Source organism: Rhipicephalus microplus, chromosome X, assembly GCF_043290135.1.
Source record: "Rhipicephalus microplus isolate Deutch F79 chromosome X, USDA_Rmic, whole genome shotgun sequence".
Classification (NCBI taxonomy): Eukaryota; Metazoa; Arthropoda; class Arachnida; order Ixodida; family Ixodidae; genus Rhipicephalus; species Rhipicephalus microplus.
The window spans coordinates 433,276,271-433,301,295 of NC_134710.1; the positions used below are offsets into that span (position 1 = coordinate 433,276,271).

Below are 25,025 nucleotides of genomic sequence, written 5' to 3' on the forward strand. Positions count from 1 at the left end.
TGACAGGGTTGCAGGAGTCCGAAGACGGGGCACCACTTGCGAGAGCTCTTGTCGGCGTCAGGAGATAGCGTAGAGCAAGTCGAGTAGGCCAGAGCTACGCTGTAGTCGAAGATTGGCGTCAGGATATGGCGTTGGGCCAGCCCAGTCGGCCAGAGCTACGATGACGTTGGAGATCGCGAGGGGCAACCGGTCGGCACGAAATCCAGCGAGCGAGTCTTCAGGTTCCCGTCAGGCGTCCAGCATGCGTTATCTCCATCGCTTGTTGCCGGAGGGCCAATACGACGATGTACGAGCCTTCTGCCCGGCAGAATTCTAGTTACGGGCCTGTTGCAAACGTTTCTGTCTCTAGCAAATATCCAGAAGCCTTTCTAAATAAAGATTGTGTGCAGGGAGTGTAAAAAGAGGGAGAGAGAAAAGGATGTGCAGGGAAGTACCAGACTGGTTTGCTACCCTACACATGGGGACGGGATGCGGGAGAAGAAAATAAGAGAGGCAGAAATTTCGCACATCATCCAGGATTATGTTACTAGAGATTAGGTTACTTCAGGTTGGCTCTAGAAATCAATGTTCTTGATTTCATTCACAGGGTTCCAACATCATTGACTGGCCAAAGGAGGTGTACGAAAAGAAGCGAATGAATTTTCAATGAACAAAGAAGAAGGGTTGTGCAGCAACAATGACCTTGAAATGGATAGAATTGTATCTAGATTATAAGGTACTTAATATTCTACCAAAATTAAAAATATTTGTCGCTTACTTTCTGGGGACCTTTAACATGGCCCTTATACCTGCAAACCAACAGAAATCAAGCAGTTTTGAAAAATTATGCATTGCCCTTGCCATGGCTTGTGAAAAATGAGGGCCTGATGTCCACTATCAATGCTTGTGCTTCTGGTGACATTATGAAGTTTTAGTAAAGCAATTGGATAACGATGCCTCTTCTCACCTCTGACAGTCTTTTGAACACATAATGTGTCTTGTTACAGTATCGCTATCGGGGCTTCAATATAGTCTGCTAAAAGTCTCTAATATTAACTTTTACTGTGTACCCTAGTGCACGGTGCAGACAACTTCATCTGGCATAAGGTGGGGCACATAAAAATTTGTAAATGTTTGCTTAAAACAGGTTTGTTTAGGGTAGTTGGTTGATAATCATTATGGTTTAAAACAGCGCTACAAGATGAGGACAAAGTGATGAATCGACAGAAGACTGGACTTAGCAACTGAAAGTTTATTGCCACTATTTGCAATATTATATATTATAGTGTTGTGTGGTAGATTGGGTGGGATGACCAACATCAGACCAGTGATGAAATCAAATCTTCCATTTTAGAAACTCGAAAAAGTGATTTATTTACATTTAGAGAAAATGTTTACTGGTCCTCATTGATGCCGCTTCTGCCATTACGGCATTTTCGGGTCCCTCATCTCTCCTCGCTTTTCGTACTTTTCACCTCCGTCCTTCCCACCTTTCTCGCTCTCCCTCGGTACCTAGGTCCATTTCAAAAAAGTCAGGGGTGGCTCTCAGTAAGAGGAAGATCAAAGGGGTGTGAATCGTCAACCCGGAGCCCGACTCCCCCTCAGCTCGAAGGGCACGATTGCTCAGTTCTGTTAAGTCGACCCATCCACTTCCAGAAACAGCGTTAACTCTTCCCCTTCCCAAAATAGCCGCCGCATTCCGCGGGGCTTACTTGTGGCGCCAGCCCACACGTATCACGACACCATGGTCAGCTTCTAGTAACAGTCGCTGAATCCGCGGAAGCGAGTTGTGGCGACAGCGCGCCCCTCTCGGACATGTAACCTTATGACAGAAACCACATGGCACAAAGAGCGAAACATGGACACAGCAACGCTGTACAAGCACAAAGATGAGCGCACCTGAGTCATTGTCGAGGACGCGCAGACGGCACGTGAACAGGTGTCCTGCATTAGCAAGCCCTCGGTGTCTCTGTCCGTGAAAGAACTTATACCCCTGTCACACGGCCACCACCAAACTCCATTGAACGCCGTCAACGTAAAGCTTCCCTAGGGGGTTCGACGGAGAAGGTGTTGTGGTAGTGTCACACGGCAATGACAAGGTTGTAACAGTCACCGCGAGGGGGCTCAGCTGGCGCTGTTTGATTTTCGGGAAAGTATTCTCATTTCATGTCTATTGATTTGTAAATCCTCGTTATGTGGTTTTTACAAAAAAACACTATTAAGTAGGTGTGCTACTAACAAATCGTTAAAAATAATTTCAAATAAAAACGCATTTGCTAAATGTAGCGACGCTGCTAGTCACGCTGGCCACATTGTGCTTTTAGTTGTTTTGTTGCCCGTGAACACAGAGAAAGGTGCCCGTGTACATGCCCGGCACGAAAATTTTTGTGCTTCCTTGCTTCGTGAGCGCAAATTTTGTGTTCTTCAGCCATGAGTGACACAGCGGACGACGTGAGGAAGTGGTACGATATTGCGCTGGCAAAGACGTTGATCGGCTCCATGGATATTGAGATTGAGGCTGCTAGAGCCCGTGTGCGTGCTATAAGGCACCGTCTCGTCGCGAACAGCCTGACGCTGAATGCGATGGCGTTGTCATCGAGGCGTGCGTCAAGGCGAGTTTGGGCATATCCACGATTCTCTCGCTGGTTTGAAGACACGCTCCCAAACCTAGGCGGGCAGAACTTCCGGCAGTCATTCAGAGTTTCACGTACTACGTTCAAATATCTCGTAGACGTATGCAACGTTACTAGAACCAGGTCAGTTTCGCAGCTCCCCGCGCGCGCCGGCACGAGCGGCTGACGCGTGAACTAATGGCGCTGCTGTTCCGTCTTGCTTCACATACCACGCCACGCGTCGCGACGCTCGTGTTGCCGCTTAGACACGACAACACGTTTTCGGCGCTCGGTTGCTTCTTCGCGCCATTATTTAGTGAACTGTCGTTCCTTACGAAAGAGTTCCAACATGTGACAAGAGCGCCAATAAACAATGCCTTATTGTTGTGCCCTGGGCCACAAAAGCGGCTACGGAAATGACATTGATCATTATTTCTTTGAGCCACCCTGGGATCGCGACGAGTTTAAAAAAAGCCACCCGCATTTTCCCGTGGAAAGAAGTCGAGTAAATGCGTCGCAGATAGGGGGTGGGGGTATCGCGTGTATGTTGCGTAATTAGGTATTGTTATTTCATCTTATTTACGGAATGATACGAAGCGCATCCTTCAAGGAGTGTTTGGAGGCTGATGTTGGGTTGCGCCCCATTACTGGTTAAAGGTACTGTTGCTTCCAGCGCATCTACTCGAGTCATGCAAAGCGTAGCCAGAAATTTTTTTCGAGGGGGAATTGGGCGGGGGGCACCTGCTTCATTTCGGGCAAGGCACCCCCTTGAAATGGTCATTTGTTATTCTCTATGCTATCGCGGATTAAACCAACCGGATTAAAAAAAAATAATAATAAAAAATCCGCGTGTTGATGGAACTGCATTAAGAGGCCTGGGGTGCGGCCTCACCGGCAAACACCGCCGAGAACGCACTCCCTCACCAGAGAAGGATTGGCCACCCTGGTGCAGTATCTGGCCACTACCTCCCACATGCTTACGTCAAATAACTCACGGCCCTCAGTCCCCAGCAGCTGCGAAGCAACTGACCATGGCGGCGGTCAGATCTGCAACGCAGCAGAGGGTGCTAAGAATCTCTGGATCCGGACAGGCCGCCATTGGAACCTGAACTTGGCAACGTTTAATGCTAGAACCTTATCTAGTGAGGGAAGTCTAGCTGTACTATTCGAGGAGCTAGAGGGTGTTAAATGGGATATAATAGGGCTCAGTGAGGTTAGGAGGACAGATGAGGCCTACACGGTGCTACAGAATGGGCACGTCCTTTGCTACAGGGGCTTGGCAGACAGAAGAGAACTGGGAGTGGGGTTCCTAATTCACAGAAACATAGCTGGCAACATAGAGGAATACTACAGCATTAATGAAAGGGTGGTAGGTATCGTAATTAAACTGAATAAAAGATACAAGATGAAGGTAGTACAGGCTTACGCGCCTACATCCAGCCATGATGACGCTTCAGTTGAAAGCTTCTATGAAGACGTGGAATCGGCAATGAGTAAGGTAAAAACACAGTATACTATAGTGATGGGCGACTTTAATGCAAAGGTAGGGAAGAAGCAGGCTGGAGACCAGGCAGTAGGAGATTATGGCATCGGTACTAGAAACGCCAGAGGAGAGCTACTAGTAGAATTCGCAGAACGCAATAATTTACGGATTTTGAATACCTTCTACCGAAAACGAGAAAACCGCAAGTGGACATGGAGGAGCCCTAATGGCGAAAATAAGAACGAAATAGACTTTATAATGAGTGCACAACCTGGAATCGTGCAGGATGTGGAAGTGAATGGCAAGGTACGATGCAGTGACCATAGAATAGTACGGTCTCGAATTCGCCTAGACTTGAAGAGGGAACGACAGAAACTGATACGCAAGAAGCCAATCAATCAGCTAGCACTGAGAGGGAAAGTACAGGAATTCAGAGTGTCGCTGCAGAACAGGTACTCGGCTCTTAGTGAGGAAACGAACCTTAGCGTAGATACAATGAATGATAATCTAACGAGTATCATTACGGAGTGTGCAGTGGAAGTTGGAGGCAGGGTAGTTAGACAAGACACTGGCAAGCTTTCCCAGGAAACGAAGAACCTAATTAAGAAGCGCCAACTCATGAAAGTGTCAAGTACAACAGACAAAATAGAACTGGCAGAGCTTTCGAAGTTGATTAATAGACGTAAGGTATGCGATATAAGAAGGTATAACATGGAGAGAATTGAACACGCTCTGAAAAACGGAGGAAGTGTCAAAGCATTGAAGAGGAAACTTGGGATAGGCAAAAGTCGGATGTATGCACTAAGGGACAAAGAAGGCAAAATAACTACCAATATGGATAGGATAGTTAAAATAGCAGAGGAGTTTTACAGAGATCTGTACAGTAGCCGTGACAACCACGGCCTTAATACTATAAGAACTAGCAGTAACCCAGATTACACCCCACCAGTAATGATAGAAGAAGTCAGGAAAGCTTTGGAGAGCATGCAAAGGGGCAAAACTGCTGGTGAGGATCAGGTAACATCAGATCTGCTGAAAGATGGAGGACAGATTGTGTTAGAAAAACTAGCCACCCTGTTTACGAGGTGTCTCCTGACGGGAAGAGTACCAGAGTCATGGAAGAACGCTAACATCATCTTAATACATAAGAAAGGAGATGACAAGGACTTGAAGAATTACAGGCCGATCAGCTTGCTCTCTGTAGTATACAAGCTATTTACAAAGGTAATTGCTAACAGAGTAAAGAAAACATTAGAATTCAATCAACCAAAGGAACAAGCAGGATTTCGAACAGGCTACTCAACAATTGACCACATTCATACTATCAATCAGGTAATAGAGAAATGCTCAGAGTATAACCAACCCCTATACATAGCCTTCATAGATTACGAGAAAGCGTTTGATTCAGTAGAAATATCAGCCGTCATGCAAACACTGCGGAATCAAGGCGTAGATGAAGTATATATAAACATTCTGGAAGAAATCTACAGGGGATCAACTGCTACCATAGTGCTTCATAAAGAAAGCAACAGAATACCAATCAAGAAGGGTGTAAGGCAGGGGGACACAATTTCCCCAATGCTATTTACCGCGTGCTTACAGGAGGTTTTCAGAAGCCTAGAATGGGAACAGTTAGGGATAAGAGTCAATGGAGAATACCTTAGTAACCTGCGCTTCGCCGATGACATTGCATTGCTGAGTAACTCGGGGGACGAATTGCAACTCATGATTACGGAGCTAGACAAGGAGAGCAGAAAGGTGGGTCTTAAAATTAATCTGCAGAAAACGAAAGTAATGTACAACAACCTCGGCAAGGAGCAGCGCTTCGAGATAGGTAATAGTGCACTTGAAGTTGTAAAAGACTATGTCTACTTGGGGCAGGTAATAACCGCAGAGCCGAACCACGAGACTGAAGTAACTAGAAGAATAAGAATGGGGTGGAGCACATTTGGCAAGCACTCTCAAATTATGACAGGTAGTTTGCCACTATCCCTCAAGAGGAAGGTATATAACAGCTGTATCTTGCCGGTACTTAGCTACGGAGCAGAAACCTGGAGACTTACAAAGAGGGTTCAGCTTAAATTGAGGACGACGCAGCGAGCAATGGAAAGAAAAATGGTAGGTGTAACCTTAAGAGACAAGAAGAGAGCAGAGTGGATTAGGGAACAAACGGGGGTTAAGGATATCATAGCTGAAATCAAGAAGAAGAAATGGACATGGGCAGGGCATATAGCGCGTAGACAGGATAACCGCTGGTCATTAAGGGTAACTGACTGGATTCCCAGAGAAGGGAAGCGGGTTAGGGGGAGACAGAAGGTTAGGTGGGCAGATGAGATTAAGAAGTTTGCGGGTATAAATTGGCAGCAGCAAGCACAGGACCGGGTTAACTGGCGGAACATGGGAGAGGCCTTTGTCCTGCAGTGGACGTAGTCAGGCTGATGATGATGATGATGATGATGATGATGCTATCGCGAAAAAAAGTTCCGTGGGGGGGGCATGGGCCCGGTGTGCTACCTCCTGGCTATGTCTGGCATGGACACAAACTGCACTCTGTGTAACGAGTGGGAAACGGTTAGACATGCTGTGAGTGAGTGCTGGGATCCGATATTCTTTTGGGATGTGGTACAAAACACCATGAAGAAATATCTGCCGATAACACCTCATGGCATACGTTATATTTATATACAAAATGAAAGTGGTGTTCCATATAATATGATGCGATTACTGGGCCTTTACAGTCTCTAGATAAAACGCATGGCCGTGAGGCACATGGATCCTAAAGCAAAATCGGCACTGGAAACTTCATTGAATGCGTAATATGTGCGGAAGATAGATCGAACGTTTATATAACCTCAAAATCGTATGCAGGTGTTTGATGAATTGGTGAAAATGAACCGTTCTTAAACCGTCAAAGTGGTGCGAGTAGACCAATACGGTTTTTATGAATATGTATTTATTTATTTCTCAGTAAAAAGGTTCTAAAAAGCACACGCGTGCCTGTGTAGTAGAACTCCCGCTCTCCCCGCAAACTGCCCGAGTTCGACCCCCACTCAGACCCAGAACTTTTTATATTTGCATCTTGCTAAATTTTCCAGTCGCGCCAAAGATGATTTTTCGCTCACAACCAACGAAACCGACGCCGACGCGAGAATTTCTGCGAAACAAACTCTTTAACGCTGTCGCGTTAAAAATGGGCACAGATGCTGTGCCGCAAGGATGAGCGGCAGACTCACAAGTCCGCTATATGTGAGTGACATTTTGAGGTGGACGATAATGTCAAATATCATAAGTACATTATAAATGGGAAATGAAATACTTCCACCTCGAGGAAAATGGGCGCTAGTGCCAAAACCATTACCTCACTTTTTTACCGGTCTGCCAGAGTGCATATCGAAGGCACATGTGATGACAAGAACAAGGAGGTCTCTCTCTCTCACACACACACACACACACACACACACACACACACACACACACACACACACACACACACACACACACACACACACACACACACACACACACACACACACACACGCACGCACGCACGCACGCACGCACACACAGACACACACACACACACACACACACACACACACACACACACACACACACGTGCTAGGGTGAGCTCATGCCAGTGCCAGAAAATGAAATAGAGAAGTCATGGTCATGGAGTCGGTCGAGTGATTTTAGCGACGACGCATCTCCGGGCAGATCCGACGTCTCGTCAACTACACCGTTCGCGCTCAATGAAGCGATGAAATTCTCGTTGACTTTCGCGTGCAGGAGCCAAAAATTAATCGATGATGCCGTGTCAGGGATGACGTGCGGTGTTTTTCTACTGCAGAAATCTTGCACCAAGAGCTGCTACAACAAAAAAATTGTTATTGTGGAATGAGGTGGTAGCTCTAGATTGCACCCACAACTATTAGTGTTCATCGTTAACACTGTACAGTGTTTACAAAGTGGCCTACTAGCTTTCTCTGCCTGTCCTACGGAGGCCACTGCTAGCCAGAAAGCCTTCAAAGGTGGTGAAAACCAGAAAACAAAAGGTCCGCAACCTCTCGAAGAGGTTTGCCTGTGCGGCTGCCTCAAAAAAGAAGAAACATAAGGAGATCTTGGCTCTTGAGCGAAAGCTTTCCGAAGTTTCGAATGAGGGAATCGAAAATACCCTTGCTGAGCTTCCTCATTTGCTAAGGCTTTCATTTATGACATCACTAATGTAACGAGTGTTCGGCAATAACCCAGCGAAATTATTTGAGAAAGATGGCTAATACTTTAGCCATCTTTCGCGCGAGAGTTGGCATGATAACTACAATTTTTTATTGCCCTCATGAGAGAATTCTCTCGCGAGAAAGATGGCTGATAACTACACATTATAAAAAATGCCACCTTGAGCAAACTGTATTTCTGAAAAGTGTTTTCATTATAGTGCAGTGAACATTTGGCTGGGAAATTTCGCAGGCCGACGAACACTGGAAAGAACGTGAAAGATGCACAGCTGATTACAAAATAAATTACGCTTAAGATGAGCCACCAATATAGAAGGACGATCGCATACTAACAACTCGTCCTGTGTACTTCTATTCTGGCGTCTTGTGTTTCGAGCACTCTATTTCTACAATGTATTGCAAACTAGCGCCCAACACAAGCTAATCGGGCACAGCCGATTCTGTTCGAAAACAGCGTTCAGGGCACTGTTTGTAAATAAATAATTAAAGAAGTGAAGAATAATTAGTTTCCCGATTGGAAAGGCTCCTGACTTTTAGTGGCGATTATGAAACAGATGTTTTACAAATTTTAGTTTTTGAAGTAGTTGAGTTTACCGCTCAAGTGTCAATGGCGAATCTCGGTTATCACGATTGACGAGAGCTGCGACGAGAATGCGAATCACTCGCGCTGCAGCAGACGACGCGCGCGGCTTGAAGCAAATTGGCACAGCAGCGCCACTAGTTCTCGCGTCGGCCACCACGGCCACTTCAGAGAGCGCGCGCCAACGGGGAGCTCCGAAACTGACCTGGTTCTAGTAACGTTGGACGTATGTACGCCAGTAATGCAATGACAGACTACAAACATGCGGGAAGCGGTGTCTGTGCAAAAAAGGGTCGCTGTTGCTCTCTACAAGCTGTGTTCCTCTGCTGAAGATAGAACAGTCGCCAATTTGTTTGACCTGGGCAGGTCGACGGTGAACACGATACATAGAAAGTTTTGTAACATCGTCGTGGAAGCCCTAGAAGATCAGTGGGTCAGGATGCTTGCAGCTGATGAAATGACCCACCACATACGTGAATTTTATGCTGTCACTGGCTTCCCTCAGGCAGTTGGAGCACTGAATGGCTGTCATTTCCCTGTCTCGCCTCCCAAAGAAAATGCCATCGACTACTACAATTACAAGGGCTGGTAAGTGTGTACAACTTACATCAAAGTTGAAAGCTGGGCTGCTTGATAGATTATTGTATACGAAAACTTGGTGAACACACAATGAACATAAAAATATCAGCCCATGGGTATAAACAGATAAACTCTTAAGTGAATAAAATATGAATTCGTTATTGAAAGCGACACTTAATAAAAAATCATATCAAATGTATGATGCCTGTTTTGGATAAGCTTTAGTATGCACTAAACAATATTTCAGATGTTAATCATCATCTATATTATGGTGTCTCATTCCAGCACACAGCTCAAGAACAGTTTTGTTCTAGCATGGCCACACATACATGCCACATCTCGCCTCATAATGCATGTGTACACGGCATCGGCATGTTTCTATTACAATTGTATACAATGTGACTGTGAAGTTGTTTGTGCACTGTCATCTCCTTATTGTGATGGTAATATACTTGCAGGTACAGTGTGATCTTACTGGCTTTGGTGGACCACAAATACCGCTTTCGATACATCAACGTCGGTTCCCCAGGCAGGTGCCACGACGCCCATGTCTAACACAGGCTTGCCAAGCATTGTGACAGGACCAACATTTCGGAGTCCTACAATTTCTATCAACAGTTTTGTTGTGCCACCATTATTATTATGTGACCAAGCATTCCCACTGACGCCCAATTTGATTAAGCTTTTCCCTGGTTCAAGTAAAACCTCTGCCGAAAGAGAATCCAATTACCAGCTGTCAAGGTCTAGGCGAATTGTGGAGAATGCCTTTGGAAGACTGAAGGCCCGCTTTAGATTTGTCATGAAGCGTATGGAGTGGGATGTCACGAATGTTGCTGTTATAATAAGAGCATGCTGTGTGCTGAACAACATTTGTGAACACTTCAATGACAGTGCATCCCAGCAATGTATAAATGAGGCAGACATGCAGAACGCACTGTACGAGCAACCACACCACACCACAGCCATGCAAGTTGGATGTGGCAGAGATGTTAGGGATGCACTCGTGCAATATTTTCAGCAGCACAGAGACAGCTAGGTTTAAGTTGAATTGGGTATGAAACAAAAAATAATATATTTGCTCTAAAAAGAGATCAAGAAGCTTCAGCTTAAAGCTCAGTAGGTTTACCAGTCTGCTTTGAAGGTGTCATTGAGCCTGCTGTATTGCTGTGTGTTTAAAAACATCCCGTGAGCTTCTTGGGATGTGCCTTGGAGTCGATATTGCTATTATTTGTGTGTGCACGAGCAGTTTCCTTTTTTTAAGTATCCATGTTGAATCTCTGTTGTGTAATCCCCTTTCCCCACCTAGTACCACACATATGTATGTTTTCTTTTTATTTTTGAAGTTTGTAAAAAAATTTCAAGTGTGCATATTTCACACATTCTTTTCTTAAATTTGCACATTTTTATCTCCATTGATCTGTTCCTTTTTGGACCTTGTAAAGTATGTTCACCGGGTCTGAAAAGCAAACGTTCGCTGTCATCTTTTGAAATTGGGAAGGACTGGAGATCATATTTTGAAAAGTTATGGCTTTTCGTAAATTGGGTATCATGTTTACTTTAGACTTTATGTTATAAATGTGTCTGTAATATTAAAAACATGTTGTGCCCTTAATAATTGTCTGCAGTTCAACCAGTGAAGCACATCAGTATGTATACTACTCAAACAATAGGGGCCTGAAAGAAACAAATGCTTATTGTAGTAATTAGAGAAACTTATTTATTGAAATATTTTGAAAACAGGTCCACAAGTTTTTCCTGTGTTGCCACCTGCCGTTCACGCAGATCCTGCTCAATTTGCGTGGCAGTCTCCAGTGCTGCAATAAGCTTCGCTTGCTGTTCAAGCAGCGCACTTTGAAATTTTTCATTGGTGGACATCCGCTTTCTTTTTTGTGCTCGACGCTTCCCATGTGGCTGGCTCGTGCTGGTGCCAGGTTGTCTCGTGCTAGGCTGGGGTTCCTGCTGGAGGTCCGAGGCACTGCTGCAGGCATCTGTCGCGGAGCAACCCTCAGTAGCCCCGTCTTCATCTGAGGACAGACTTGACCCAGTCTCCATGCCCCGAATAACCTAAAAGACAAAAATCTGTTAGTGCGTGCCACAACATCAAGCTGCTTTCAGCCTAATGTGGCATTTATGATGTTGCACATTCTTGAAGTATTGCAAGAATGAAGCATGCAAAAAAATGAACTAATCATATCGATTAGCCTTAGAAGGGCGTACTCCAAGCTTTAGTTGCGACAAAAAGCTTGTTCTTTGGGGGCACATTAGTGCAATAGTTTCATCCCATGCTGCTTTTTTATTGTTTCCATTGCTTGTAGATATCAAATGCCCTTTAGTGAAGTCTATAATCACAATTGACATTAGAATTTAGAGCTCAGTTAGGAGTGTCGCATTCTTAGGTTGCATTTTGCAATCACCAATTGGTCGTGGCACCGAAAATTTTTAGTTCTTATCGTAACGGCATTACCTTATACAAATGATTTACATACCTCATCGACATTTCCCCTTGGTGAAGGGCAACTCTCTTGCACGAGAGAGCGGTCGTTTATGGGCAGTGTGCCCAGAAACCTGTGAAGTTCGACGAAAAACGGCCAGGCGCTAGGTGCAGATCCGGTAGTTTTCTCCCGGGCTTCTTTCCTGATAACACAATTTACCATTAGAAAAGCAGTGATGTAATGTATAACCACATTCTCTCTGGACTTCCTACATAACTTTCGGTTAATTTCCTAGCAGGTGAGTGCGCTGCATTATACATTCGCGTCAAGCTCCATGTCACGGTTAGCAACGTTTGTTTCTTATTTTCTTGTGTAGACGCGCAAGCCTGTGCTGTTGCGTCATGCCAAAAATGAAAACGGTGAACAATGTATGCAAGGCAACCGCAAGCTATTTTTGATGTTTCAGAATGAAGACCTAAATAAAGACTAGTAGCTCGTGCACGCAATTTTACTCAATCATGTAGCTCATTTCGTAGGTTGCTTACCAATGCTCACAAATACTGGGAGTCCTAAAAGATAAGATAGGATGCGTACGCAGGTAATCAGTTGAATACTTCGATGTTCATGGTGACCCAAATGCACGTTTTTTTAGCCAGGTAACGCGCACGAGCTGCCTCATTGCTATAACAAAGCCTAACAATTGCCTCATTCCAGATAAACAAAGTTGAACGTTGAGTTGACACGCAGAAATAACGCAACGGCAGAATATCTACACAGAATTAGCCCCTCAAAATAACTCCTTGTAACGAAATGTGCTTCGTGCAATTGCACCAACTAGAACTGCCAACAAAAACTTACACGGGTTAGCACATGACTACACACCAGCTGTTAGGACACGCGTGCTTTTCTGCTGTATGCATTCAACAGTCTGCGAACTCACCTGTACTTCTGCGTGAGGTTGTCAATTTTGTTTTGCACTTGTCGGCGCGTCCTCAAAATACCCATCTTTGCAAGAGCGGCGACAATGGCGTCATACACTCTGGCGTTATGTTTTTCTCCTGGGAGCTCAGGAAGGTGGTCCTCCCAGATTCCAATCAACACCCAAGTGTCATTTTCACTCCATGTTACTCTTGGATTTGGTGGGGTCCCATTAATTGTTTCTGCAGCCGTCGAGGCAGGTGATGATGTTCCAGCGTTGTCAATCATTTCTTTTAAACGTCAACACGGCGACGACCACAACCACACACGTGCACGAAATATTTTTCAATGGCACCGGCACGCGCGACTCCCGAGGCACGGTGTGCAGGGCATCGGTATTGAGAGTAAGTAAACTGTGGCAGGCGTAAATATATGTAAACAAACACGCGTTTTGAACGAGTGCTGCAACGAAAGAACTTTTAATATTGCCAAAATGTATTATTCTTTTACTGTGGCCACTTTAGTGCTCGAAATTTTTCTCTGAACTCTAGACAACTGGGAACGAGAGTACCTCGTTTCGCTGCGAAGGGAGATCGTTGAACGTCCTTCGCGAAATGCTCTGTTCACCTTCGTTTGCGTTAAAGGTGGCCGTGTGACACCAACCGCATCTTCGTTGTCGTAAAGACGAGGGAGTTAAACGGTCATTACGGGTGCCCGTGTGACAGGGGTATTAGGTTCCTCCAAGGTTTCGGTGCGTGCAAGTAGTTATATTTCCTTATATTTCTGTTTCGTTTCCATATTGACTTTTCTTTGCCTTTTTCTGTGCTTTTATTTTTTGTTTTTCTCTTACTCATGTTTCGGTCTTTGTGCCATATGGTTTTTGTCACATGGTTACTGTCTCCTCTATATATTTTCGTGCTCTGCGCAATAAACTCAGAAAGATGGTTTTCTTGCTCAGCACTGCACTGGGTGCAATTGTGTTCCCCTCTTCAAGGACAAAGCGACGCTGTACAAGCACAGAGATGAAAGCACCCGAGTCATTGTCGAGGCTGCGCAGATGGCACGCGAACAGGTGCCTTGTATTAGCAAGCCCTCCGTGGCTTTGTCCGAGAAGGAACGCAGGTTCCTCGAAGGTTTCAGTGTGGGCAGGTAGTTATATTACCTTTACCTTTCTGTTTCGTTTTCTTCTAGATTTTTCTTTGCTGTTTTTCAGTGCTTTTGTTTTTGTGTTGTTTGTTTTTGTTTTTTCCTACTCATGTTCTGCTCTTTGTGCCATATGGTTTTTATCAAATGGTTACTGTCTCCTCTATATATTTTCGTGCTCTGCGCAATAAACTCAGTTGGAAGTTAGCGCTCGTGTCTTTCGTGTCCTTCTTGTCTCTGTGTCATCGTTTTGTTCTCGTGCTATAACTATCGTCATGCCATACCAACTAGCCCAAGCTGCCACACTTCTAAGTTAGCGCTCGTGTCCTTTGTGTCCTTCTTGTCTCTGTGTCGTCGTTTTGTTCTGGCGCTATAACTATCGTCGTGTTAACACCACCTGGAAATATTGATTCCAGAGATCCTAGGCCCTTTTGCATTCCTTTGTACTGCAGGCCACGTCCATGAAGAATGCGAACAAAGTACGCAGCTTCTTATGCTCGCAAGCCACTAGCCCCGGAAATAAAATTTTAAGGCAAATTAGTTCTGCCTTATCTTTCTAGTTCATAGAAGAACATGGTTAGAAATAGAAATTGACAACATTACAACTTTTCGACAAGTAAGCAGCTGTGTTTTCTGATAAATCTGTATAAAATATCTTGTGGCCTATTGCTACAAGCAGGTTGATGTGGATTGACTTTTATCTCCGGAGCGGCTTGCTTTATTCTGGCAATTACCCACCATGGCTGCATTTGATTCAGTGCTTTGTCAATGTTCAGTCTACAGTATTTTTTTACTGGAGAAGGCAGTCGCACAACTTTCAGTTCGAGCATTACGCACATGGATATATATTACCTGCATGAAGGTGTATTGCTGTGTTCCGTCACCGCCTCTCGATCACCGTGGTTTCGTATTGCAAGTCCCGTTCGGGAAAAACACCCGGTGTTCCTTCTCACCAATTCTCCAACAGTACTGAGATGTGCGCCAAGTGACAACATAATAATGTGAGAAACAACCTCATCGTCAACGACAAGTCCGCATCGACAGTCGTAAGCAGCAGACACTTGTGCAATGAATACTATGTGCCTGCGTTCCACATGAGAAAACTTATTCCTGACTGCGCGCGTGTCTACTCTTTCTCAGGGCTATCCTTTCTTCTTGACTTCAAGTGCATAGAAGCCTCGCAAAGATCCTGCTTCACGAGTTTGGCACCTACATGATACATCGAAGAAGCGAAAAGCGGAGACAGACGAAACAGATCGGGATGTTGCAATTTCGCAAGCCGCTTTCACTAAACAAAAAGCAGCGAGTGTTTGCACGCAAACAATAAACAGCGCCGCTCATCGGGCGGGTCGATACCAGACTGTAATAGGAGTGTCGCGCCATCATTTAAAATGCGAGAAAGGGCAGTGATTGCTGAAAGAAGGAAAAATGGCGTCCCAATATTATCGCGAGCAAGCACGACCCATGCGTTTAGAAAATCGCAGCAGATGCTCTTTGCTGGCTGTGTCAAAAGCCCCGAAGTACGCGCATGATCGTAGCCTCTTTGTGACAAAAAGTGGCATACCACACAGCCCTTACAAAATCGCCCGGGTACGCTGAATGTTTTCTTTCGTCACGTTCTATTTGATGCACATTCTATTTGAGGCAAAAGAAACACGGCCCTTTTCTCTCCTTTCTGTGCACTCTTCAGAGGTTTATAGGCGGAAGCCCAGCGTCATCAAGTATGAGCAATGCCATAAACGATTTGTGATTTTTCATTGAATAAGCAACACGCGGTGAGTGGAGAAGCGCGCCCAAACTCAATACTGGCGTTGCGCGTGCTATACGGAGCGGCGGAAGATGGCTCCTCCACTGAGTGGGGGCGCTCCCATCGAGGCACCATAAAGATGGCAGGGTCACAGCGCCTTCCTCAAAGGAGTGGTGAGAGGCATGTACACACTACACCCCAGAACACCTAACTACGCCCGTTGCGAAGATTCGCTCGGAGGATTTCAAGCTGGACGGTTGTGCCCTCGCGATCTCCGACTTCAGCGTAGCTCCCGCCGACTGGTTCGCCCTCCGCGGTCTCCTGATGCCGTGCAGCTCTCGCATTGTGGCACCCCGCCCTTGGACTGCTTCGACCGGATCCCCACTTTCCTATCTCCTTCTTTTTTCCTCTCGTTGGCTGGCGGCTTCTTCTCCGTCTATTTTCCTTCTATTCTTTTTATCCCTCCTTCCTTCTCCCTATATCTTTTATTCCCCATATCCCATTCCTCTGCTGACCTGTTGAGGTGTCCTCGTAAGGAGAGACAGTTACGGGTCGGCACCTTCCTTTTCTTTTCTTCTGATATAACCACTTATATAAAAGGCCGAGAGTAGAGCCGAGGCGGTTTCGACCGGTGGTGGCGTGGGGCTCGTTTTGAGTCGGCGGCGGCGGCGTCGTCGGCGCACGCCGGGTAAAATCATCGGCGGCGGCGCACGGCCCCTTTTCGTTGGCGGCGGCATGGAAACCGAAACCACAAGTTCAAAAAGCTCTTTACTGTGTCTTTTTTTCTCAATTGGCTGAAATTGAGAGCTTTTAGCACTAACTGCAAAAAACGAAATATGACATTACTAGAAGAAAATTGGCAAACGTTTCGTAAATGCTTTGTTTCTGAGCATGCACACTCATACTGGAGGAAAAAAGTGGGGCGAGGAGGGGTGCTTATCTCAAGGTGTGTGCAGTTTAATATTAATTTTTGGGGACGCTTTGATCACTCATTTATCGTTCGTCAAATAGCAATTACCGCGGCTGGGATTGAACACGCATTGGAGCACCGTGGCACCGCGGTACGTATGTTGAATGTATGTTTATTGCTTCCACAAGTGTGCAGCATTTTTTAAGGCGAAACTCCTTAGGGTGTGGGTCTGTCCATCTTCTAATGGTGTATGTAGCAACCGGTGCCACATACCCGAAAGAGCGGTCCTCGACATTTCCGCTGGATGGCTGCACTTTTATATGATGAATACACGATGAAAAGATGTGAAATGGCTGTACTTGGGAGTGTTCAGTAGATAGACGGACGGACGGACTGATGGACGCACAGACAGACAAAGGGGCGGACGTACGGACGGACAGACATACAGAGGGACGGCTGCATGAACAGACGCAGCAACAGACTTACGGACTGATGCATGGACGGAAGGACGGAAACAAGAACGAATGGGCGGACGAAAGCACGAACGGACTGACGAACGCTTCGCCCCACCAGTCATCATTCAGTCCGTGGATATGCTGTTTTTTTTTGGTACTGTCTTTGCATATGTCTCACAAGTTCATGGCGGTAACCTGCTGGCATATCATTTGAAAGAATGATGAACCCAGCCTTGAAGGACGCGCGCACACAACAAAATACAACACGCAAGCTTCGATGTCAGTATTTTTGATGAAGCAACACGGTTCGAAATAAAAAAAACAACAAGACGAACATGTGCCCCACGTGATGCAGCTAGTACAGATGAAAACACTGCGCATGAGACAATCAGATAATAAATAAGCAACACGTGGCCATGTGCCGTGAAAACCATGAAGATTTAACCCAAGGCACGATACATTCTAGATTACATTTTTCTGAAAAGATGATCAGCGTCTTTTCGTGATAACGCTATGGGAGGTACGCGATCAGGATTATCTTTTTTCTGCGAAGTTTATATACTTCAGTCAGTTACCGATCGCATATTGTGGCATTTGGTATATTCTTTCATCAGTTTCCTCTCGCATTTATTTCATTGCTGGGTATCATTAAAATCTGGTGAGTAACTGTAATTTCTGCAGTCTAGTCTCCTCCCGCTGATGTGACTACATTTTAGGTTCTTTGAGTATCCCGCCTGGTCTATGCACATTTCATCGCACTACAAGGATTGGCTAACATCCCTGTCCTTTCTTTCCTCTTCCTCCTACAACAAGGAAACGGTATGCGATACGTATGATATCTAACAAAATAATGAGACCTTAAATGTACACTTCTTTTCTCACATTTGCGAGTAATTCGGATAATCTATTACATGGCCAGTAGTGCCTGATTCTTTTTTTGCAGTTCTTGATGATTTCACAAACTTGCCAAAGCAACATGGCGCCAATGATTCGGCAACTTTTGTCACGCTATGAGAAATCGCGTACTACCGCTCGCCTACTGTACCCACTTTCACGCGTACCTGAAGTTCCATCTGTTTCTTTTTCAACTTCCTTTTCGTTTCAAGTTGACCTTGGCGCCTTACAACGGCTGACTCAAATGCTGCAGCTTCTCAACGAAGGCTGTCCAAGTGCCGCCTAATTCCCTTCACGATTGTAGGTTTCCAAGACCCCCTGAAAATGCACGTTATTTCTCAAGAGTCTTTCCAAACAAACAAAAAAGTGGAAATGCTGCGAGGGGTGGGGAGGGCAGGGGGTACAAAACAGTATTTACTTTGCCAGTGTCAGAAGAAATTTTTCAGTTTTTTTTCTTTTTTTCTTAAACTGGAGTAGCTAGGGAATCGGCGAGTGGGAGATTATTTAGACTCCAACCAAAAGATTTGAAGAAACCCGACGTTTCCGAACCGACTTGGTTACTTTCTCAGGGGTGACTGCGGAGGCTATGTAGCAGCGGCGTTTTCAAAGCACTCGCGGGTTGGCTAATGACCCCCTCTCTCTCTCATTCTGCCATGTAGCGCAGTCCATGTGAATACACTGGGGGAAGGGTTCCGAGAGAGCGATTGATGCGATGAGCTGTCCTCTGTATGGGCCACGACTCGAGTAACAACCTACCTTCTCCTCCATTTCGGCTCGCTTTCAAGGTTGGCCGTCGCTTTGAAATTTATTTTGTGATCCAACGTCTCAGCATGTTCGGCGACTGCGCCGCTTTCTTTGTAGAACTTCCGTACATCTTTGCCGTGTTGCTTCAGTCGTTCCGGTAGGTTTTTGTCTCGCCCATATACGACGAGGGGCGCTAGGCGCATGGAATTTTGTAAACGACACCGGGGCTCCTGTCCATTGTTGGCCGGTCTTTCGGGCGGGGGAGGAGGCGGCCCAGCGTACACGAACCCACGTGCGCGATGCCAACCCCTTCCTTCCTGAAAATCCCCGCCAACATCTCGCTGGTTACCTGAACCTGCCTGAACGTATGAAACCGGTACGCGTTTCGGGGGGCTGCCAGTCTAAATCATCTCCCAGTTTCATACCCAACCAGGCAGACTTCTTTCAAATGTTTGCATTCAAGCTATGGAATCGCACACATGCACTTGTCTACGGAACACGTTGTTGGGTCGGTCCGGGGCAGAGTCGTGGAGAAAGTGGTGACCCCTTTGCTTTTCCTTCTCATACAAGAAACAGGTCGCCGGACGGTTGTGGGCCTGCTTACGGCAGTCCAAATATGTGCTCCCGACACGGGAAGTGGGGCGCTTGCAGCCCGACGAGGCAAGGAGTTCGACGAAAACTATTGCAATGGTTTCCGGCCACACGGCCCTCCTCTAGGGGAGCGGTGTCACGGTGGATGACAACCAGCCTCGATAATTGAGCGTGGCGAGCGGCGGTCCTTTTCTTGCTCCGTTGCACGAGCCTGAGACCTATGCCCCAGCTTTTCTCACATAAAGAGGCATGTTAAACTGTGGTGGCAATGCATAGTCGAAGACGTCGACCTAAAGGCGGGCGTTGGCTCAGTGGAGACATATTCATCTGGTTTCATGATATGTCCATGGTGTGGCAAAACGCTTGTCCTGTAACTATTCTAAATTAACGTCAAGCTTTCTTCTACTGAAGGAAACTTAGTATCTTCTAGCTGCCTCGACCCCGTCTTCGCGAATCTCCCTGTGCCAGAACGACTGGACGCAACACTTCTAGAACCGCTGATATATCTCTTGAGAGTTTAATGCCGTTTCGTAATCTGTCATACAGAGGGTTCTTTTTATTTGGCATTTTTATCAGTTATTCGATTACTCGCATAACGATGATCTACGGTAAAACACTATGCACAATTCAGATTATCTTTTCGAATATTTCGTATAACATGTTGAAAGGTGGTTGATCGGTCTGTATAGTTTGTGGATCAATGGTGAAACAGATGACGTCGTGCGTTGATGAAGTCAATTCGCATATGCGCACGATGGCAAGTTATCAGAAGAAGAGGAAGTGCGTGAGGACAGTTGTTACGTCACTCGCATGACGATAAAAGGGATCATCGTTAGCGAACTATACTTTTTGAGAAACCATCCAAAAGCACGAAAACAGTGAAGGAACAAGACAGGACAAGTGCAGCACTAACAACTAAATATTTATTAAAGGAAGCCTCCACCTGCGTGAACCATCAGCGCATGCGCAAATGGGCTATCAGAGCCTTGTATGTGGCACATTTAACAATGCAAAGCCAAAAATTAGGCATGTCAAGGTTTCGCAAACAGCGTATTTCCACAAAGCCAAAATATCAACGCCACGTGCGCCCATTGACTAAAAACTGAGGCTTCGCATCGCATATGTCACGTTGCCTTTTTTATTATATTGATGGGCTTCGCAGCTTTATTATTATTAATTGTATGTAAGGAGAGGTTGGTATCAAATGTAATGTCTCAATTTCTTTTTTATGGCACCCTGATTTGAAATCAGGGGCGCGCAGCTACAGCCTTTGCAGCACAGACGTACGTAAGTTTCGAAGTTTGCTTGTCATATGGCCGTGTCTACAAAGGTCAGAAGAACCGATCAGCTTCAATGACAGACTGCGTGAACACCGCATTCTACTCCCTACAGGTACTGGTGGAAACTCACCACTGCACTGCAATAGCTCTACGTCCCTGATTTCAAATCAATAAGTGTCATTGGCAAAGGAAATAAAAATAGGCTTATAAGCTTGTACGTAAATCATTTAAACCCTTCAAAATAAAACAAAACATGGCAAACATCATGTGTAAATTGTCCATCAGTTTTCCTTACAGAGAAAGAATTCGCGTTGCTACATAGTGATTGGACGGTAGCGTCGACTCAATAGTGTTTCGTGAAAACGCGCTGTTTGTAACACCTGTGCACTGTTAGGTGTGTCATTGTCAAATGACTCAAATAGCACAATTTATGCACGCGTTGCTGGGTCTTGTGTGGCTGGGCTTTCTGCAATGAACATCGTGTTTGAAGTCCAACGCCTGCTCTCTGCGGTTGTTCTCCTTTGTTGTCTTCGTGTCTTTCAATGGATTTCTCTTCCGAATATTATGAAGCAACTTACACAGCAAGCTGCGTTAGCAATGTACTGTTTCAAAAACCGCTGAGAAAAATTGGCCTCTAGACTTAGTCGAATAATGGAGACGGGTGAAGTTCGGCGCAGATTACTCGGTTATCCTAACATGTCCACATGGTTATATACGTATAAAATCAGCTTATTCCTCTATTCTAAAAATAAATTCGTTTATGTAATTATTTGTATGCATTACATTAAGCACCACACTTTCCTAGGCTATCGGTAATCTTTCTGTTATACCTTTATTATTCCAAATCTGAACAGTAATTTTTAAAACCACTCGATCCTTTGCCAATCCACCACAGTGGGTAAGCGCCCCTAACAATAGGTGAACAAGAACAACAACAATTACTCGGTTTTATTGTGGACGAATGCATGTCAAAGCGGAGAAAGCACAAGAGCTTAAGTACTTAGTGTTGTATCTGCATTAATGACAAAGTGGTGCTCGAACCCGGGTCCACTGGGTGTCGGCCCAGTACTCTACTACCGAGCCACACCAGTGCTTGGGTGCAAGCTTGCCTTTGGCAAGGTTGATGTCGTGAAAGCAATCACGTTAATACGACTATTAAAGCGTTTTAAAACAGCGAAAGAACAATTAACCAGTCGTCTCACAGTGTGAATAGCGTAGCATGTGGGTTGTTCAAAGCTCCAACCAATTACAAAAGATTGTTCTTGTTCAGCCAATAACTGTGGCACATACTTGTCTTGTACCAACAATGGGGATTGGGTACACTGTACCTTATAATGAATTTTTTTTATACAGCGCTTGCTAAAAAAAGAGAGAAATTAGGTAAGAACAATAATAATGTTCCTTTGACAATGCGTGAAAAGTGCAGAATAATTCAATAAAATTGAATATTTAAAACAAATTAACAAGAATGAAGAAGGAGAACAAGGCATTGGATATACCTGGAAGTACCACTAGCAGCGTATTCTTCTGGTTGCCTGAATGAATATATGTAATGCTGACAGAATAACACTGCGGCCCACACCCAACTGCTGGCTCCAAACGATAAAAGGGTGGATGTATTAACTGGAAATCCGAGCATACCGATCGGTCTCTCAAGAATTATTCGGCGCAGTGAGGCGAAGCGGTGGCATGTGAGAAGAAAGCGATTTATTTTTTCCGGTTCATTGCAAACTGCACACTGGTTAGTTAACGAAAATCCTGATTTTTTGAGATCAAATTTAACCGAGGGACTCTACAGCGAAAGCTTTTGAGGGTCATCTCACATTGACGGGAAAGGCATTTTGCGGGGTTCCATGTGAATTGCAAGTGCTCAAATTCTTTAGATTGCAGGAGCAATGTTTCGTTGATTTTTAAGATTAACAGGCGTTTGAATCGTTCGACAGTAAGAATAGGAAACTGTGGAGTTACTAGTACCACCGGGAAATTTAAAGATGCTGGAGCGAGCGAATCAGCAATTTCATTTAGTGCAATTCCAGCATGGCCGGGGACCCAAAGAAACCGAACTTCTGATAGGCTATGCGGTACGAGAGACCAAAATATCATGAGAAGAGGAGACTGTTTCGCGGACGTTAGATGTGTACAAACAGACAAAGCATCCGAAATAATAATCGATTTTTATTGCTGAGAACTTAGTTTAGGAAGAGCCAATGTAATAGCCAGGAAATCTACGAGATAATTTGTTGTGAAGTCAGGCAATTGGAGCACAAAAGACCAATTAGGCTGAGGAGAAAAAATACCTACTCCAGCCTTCTGAAGATTTTGCGTTACATCCGTCGAAATTATTACGTAATTAGGAAAATGACTGAGATGGTCTTGAATAAGGCCCTCCAGAACATGCTTTGGAAGTAACTTGGCATTTTTCGGAAAAATCTCATCGAAAATAAGTCAACTGGCACCGAGCATAGGTTTTGGCGAGTTATATGCTGGAGGAAAACATGATGATTTGATAACAGAGACTCGACGAAAATGACTTGAGGTCTTTGATAATGACACCCCGGGCGCCTAAAGAAACTCGATATGTGGTGAAAACTGTCTGTGAACAGGAGAGGGGCGCATCATTGAGTTTTAAAAATATTCTCACAATAAGCTGTCAAAATCTTGCATCAAGTGGAATGATTCGAGCTGGAAAATAAAGCACGCTATTCGCAACACACCTATAGGTAGCCCGAGACACAGCCGCAGAGCTTGCCTTTCTAGCAATAATAGAGGTCTTAATTTGTACTCAGCACTTCCGGAAAACAGAACGCCACCTAACTCGAGAATTTGGCGTACGTAAAGTTTGTATATAATAAGTAACGTATCCCTGCACATTTCTGAATTCTTATTGCAAAACCGGCGTAGCAATGCTAAGGCGCATACTCACTTGAGGCACAATTCCTCATAGTCGTCAGTCACTGCATAAACAATTGGCACAATATTCCTTGCAAGTGTCTAGCGGATACCAAGCTTCTCAGAAAAATGACGAAAAATAGCAGAGCGAATGCCAGCCTACTACCCTAAAATTTTTATTATTCATGCCATAGTGGCTTTCAAGCAAGTGTGCTTGCAGCACTTACGCAATGAGTGTTTAGAAAAGGCTCTGAAAGGCCACTCTTCTAGCTCTCGCTGTGACTAGGCCTTCCGCGCAGGCCTGGCGTTTTTTCTGATCCAGTTATTTAACTGTCATTGGCAGGCAAACTCATTGCGATGCGTTTATTAGAGGGAAGAAATAGAAAGGACCGATAATTTACCGGTGACAAAATAAACTGCCAAAGAAAGCCAGCTTTACTAAAAAAAAATTATTCGGCGCGCCCCAAAAAACACGGCAGCGGCGCGCCGATCAACTGGCGTACTCAGTGGTGTGCATGAGGGCAGAGGTGCAATCGGGAATGGATGTAAATCAAAGGACTGTGGAACGCCTCGCGTTGGGTGCTCACGGGAAGACGACAAACGAGGCTGTAAAGGGCGATATGGGGTGGGCAGGTTTTGAGGCGAGGGAAGCGCAGAGCAAAATAAGGTTCGAAGAAAGGCTAAGAAATATGAAGGAGAGACGATGGGCAGAGAAGGTGTTCCGTTATTTGTATAGGAAGAGCGTGGACACACAGTGGAGAAAAAGAACTAGAAGACTCACTAGTAAATATACGGCTGGTATTGTGAGCCATATGTCAACAAAGAGCGTTAAGGAAAAAGTCAGGGAGGCGGAGAGGATTTACTGGATGGCAGCTATGGAGAAAAAACCGGCTCTGAGTAACTACCGAAAGGGCAAAAATGAAATAAGGAGGGAGGCATTTTACGATAATTCAAGGGGAAGCGCTTTACTGTTTGAAGCGAGATCGGGTTGCCTTAGAACGCGTAGTTATAAAGCAAGATTCAGTAAAGAAGAAGAACAATGCACATGCTGCGGGAAAGATAAGGAAACGGCGGAGCATGTTCTGATTGAATGTGGAGATATCCACCCAGGTGTACGTTTGGGCACGAGCCTACAGGAAGCCTTGGGTTTTAGGGACAACAATGGAAAGCTGAACACACCCGCGATTGAAATAAGTAAGAGACGGTTAGAGTATTGGTGGCAGAAAATTAGAGAGAAAGGACAAAAATAAATATTGGAAAAATAAAATATGGACAGTGTGCCGTAAATGGCAGAGAACTTAAGCTGAAAATTTACCTTTTTTTCATTAAGATAGAATTTATCGAAGTAGAGGCATTAGGCCAACATAAAAAAAAAGGAAAAAAGTTTTTTTTTGTTTTTTTGTCGAGCCTGGTGGCATACTTGTCACCACCCCGTTATAAAGGGGACGCTCATAGCATCCATCCATCCATCGTACAAGGTGATATGGGATGGACATCATTTGAAAGGAGGGAAGCAAGCAGCAAGATAAAATTTGAAAAGCGATTGAGAGAAATGGG

At 45.0% G+C, this 25,025-nt stretch overlaps 2 protein-coding genes across 3 annotated transcripts in view; both read right to left on the bottom strand.

Moving 5' to 3' along the window:
- The window catches only part of LOC119160904 (defensin-like), a 78,566-nt gene that overhangs the window by 24,972 nt on the left and 28,569 nt on the right, over positions 1–25,025 (bottom strand). The gene's annotated exons all lie outside the window — the stretch shown is intronic.
- On the bottom strand, positions 11,169–13,136 carry LOC142777458 (myb/SANT-like DNA-binding domain-containing protein 1). Its single transcript, XM_075881878.1, has 2 exons — positions 12,838–13,136; positions 11,169–12,099 (listed from the first exon to the last, which is right to left on the bottom strand). Exons 1-2 carry the CDS (start codon positions 13,101–13,103, stop codon positions 11,931–11,933), a joined length of 435 nt encoding a protein of 144 aa, XP_075737993.1. The 5' UTR covers positions 13,104–13,136; the 3' UTR covers positions 11,169–11,930.

Bases quoted from the DNA above. Each gene is read 5' to 3' on its own strand.
- LOC142777458 (XM_075881878.1), bottom strand. From the start codon at position 13,103: ATGATTGACAACGCTGGAACATCATCACCTGCCTCGACGGCTGCAGAA. The intron at 12,100-12,837 runs GTGAGTTCGCAG...TTGTGTTATCAG, and splicing joins AACCTCACGCAGAAGTACAG to GAAAGAAGCCCGGGAGAAAA.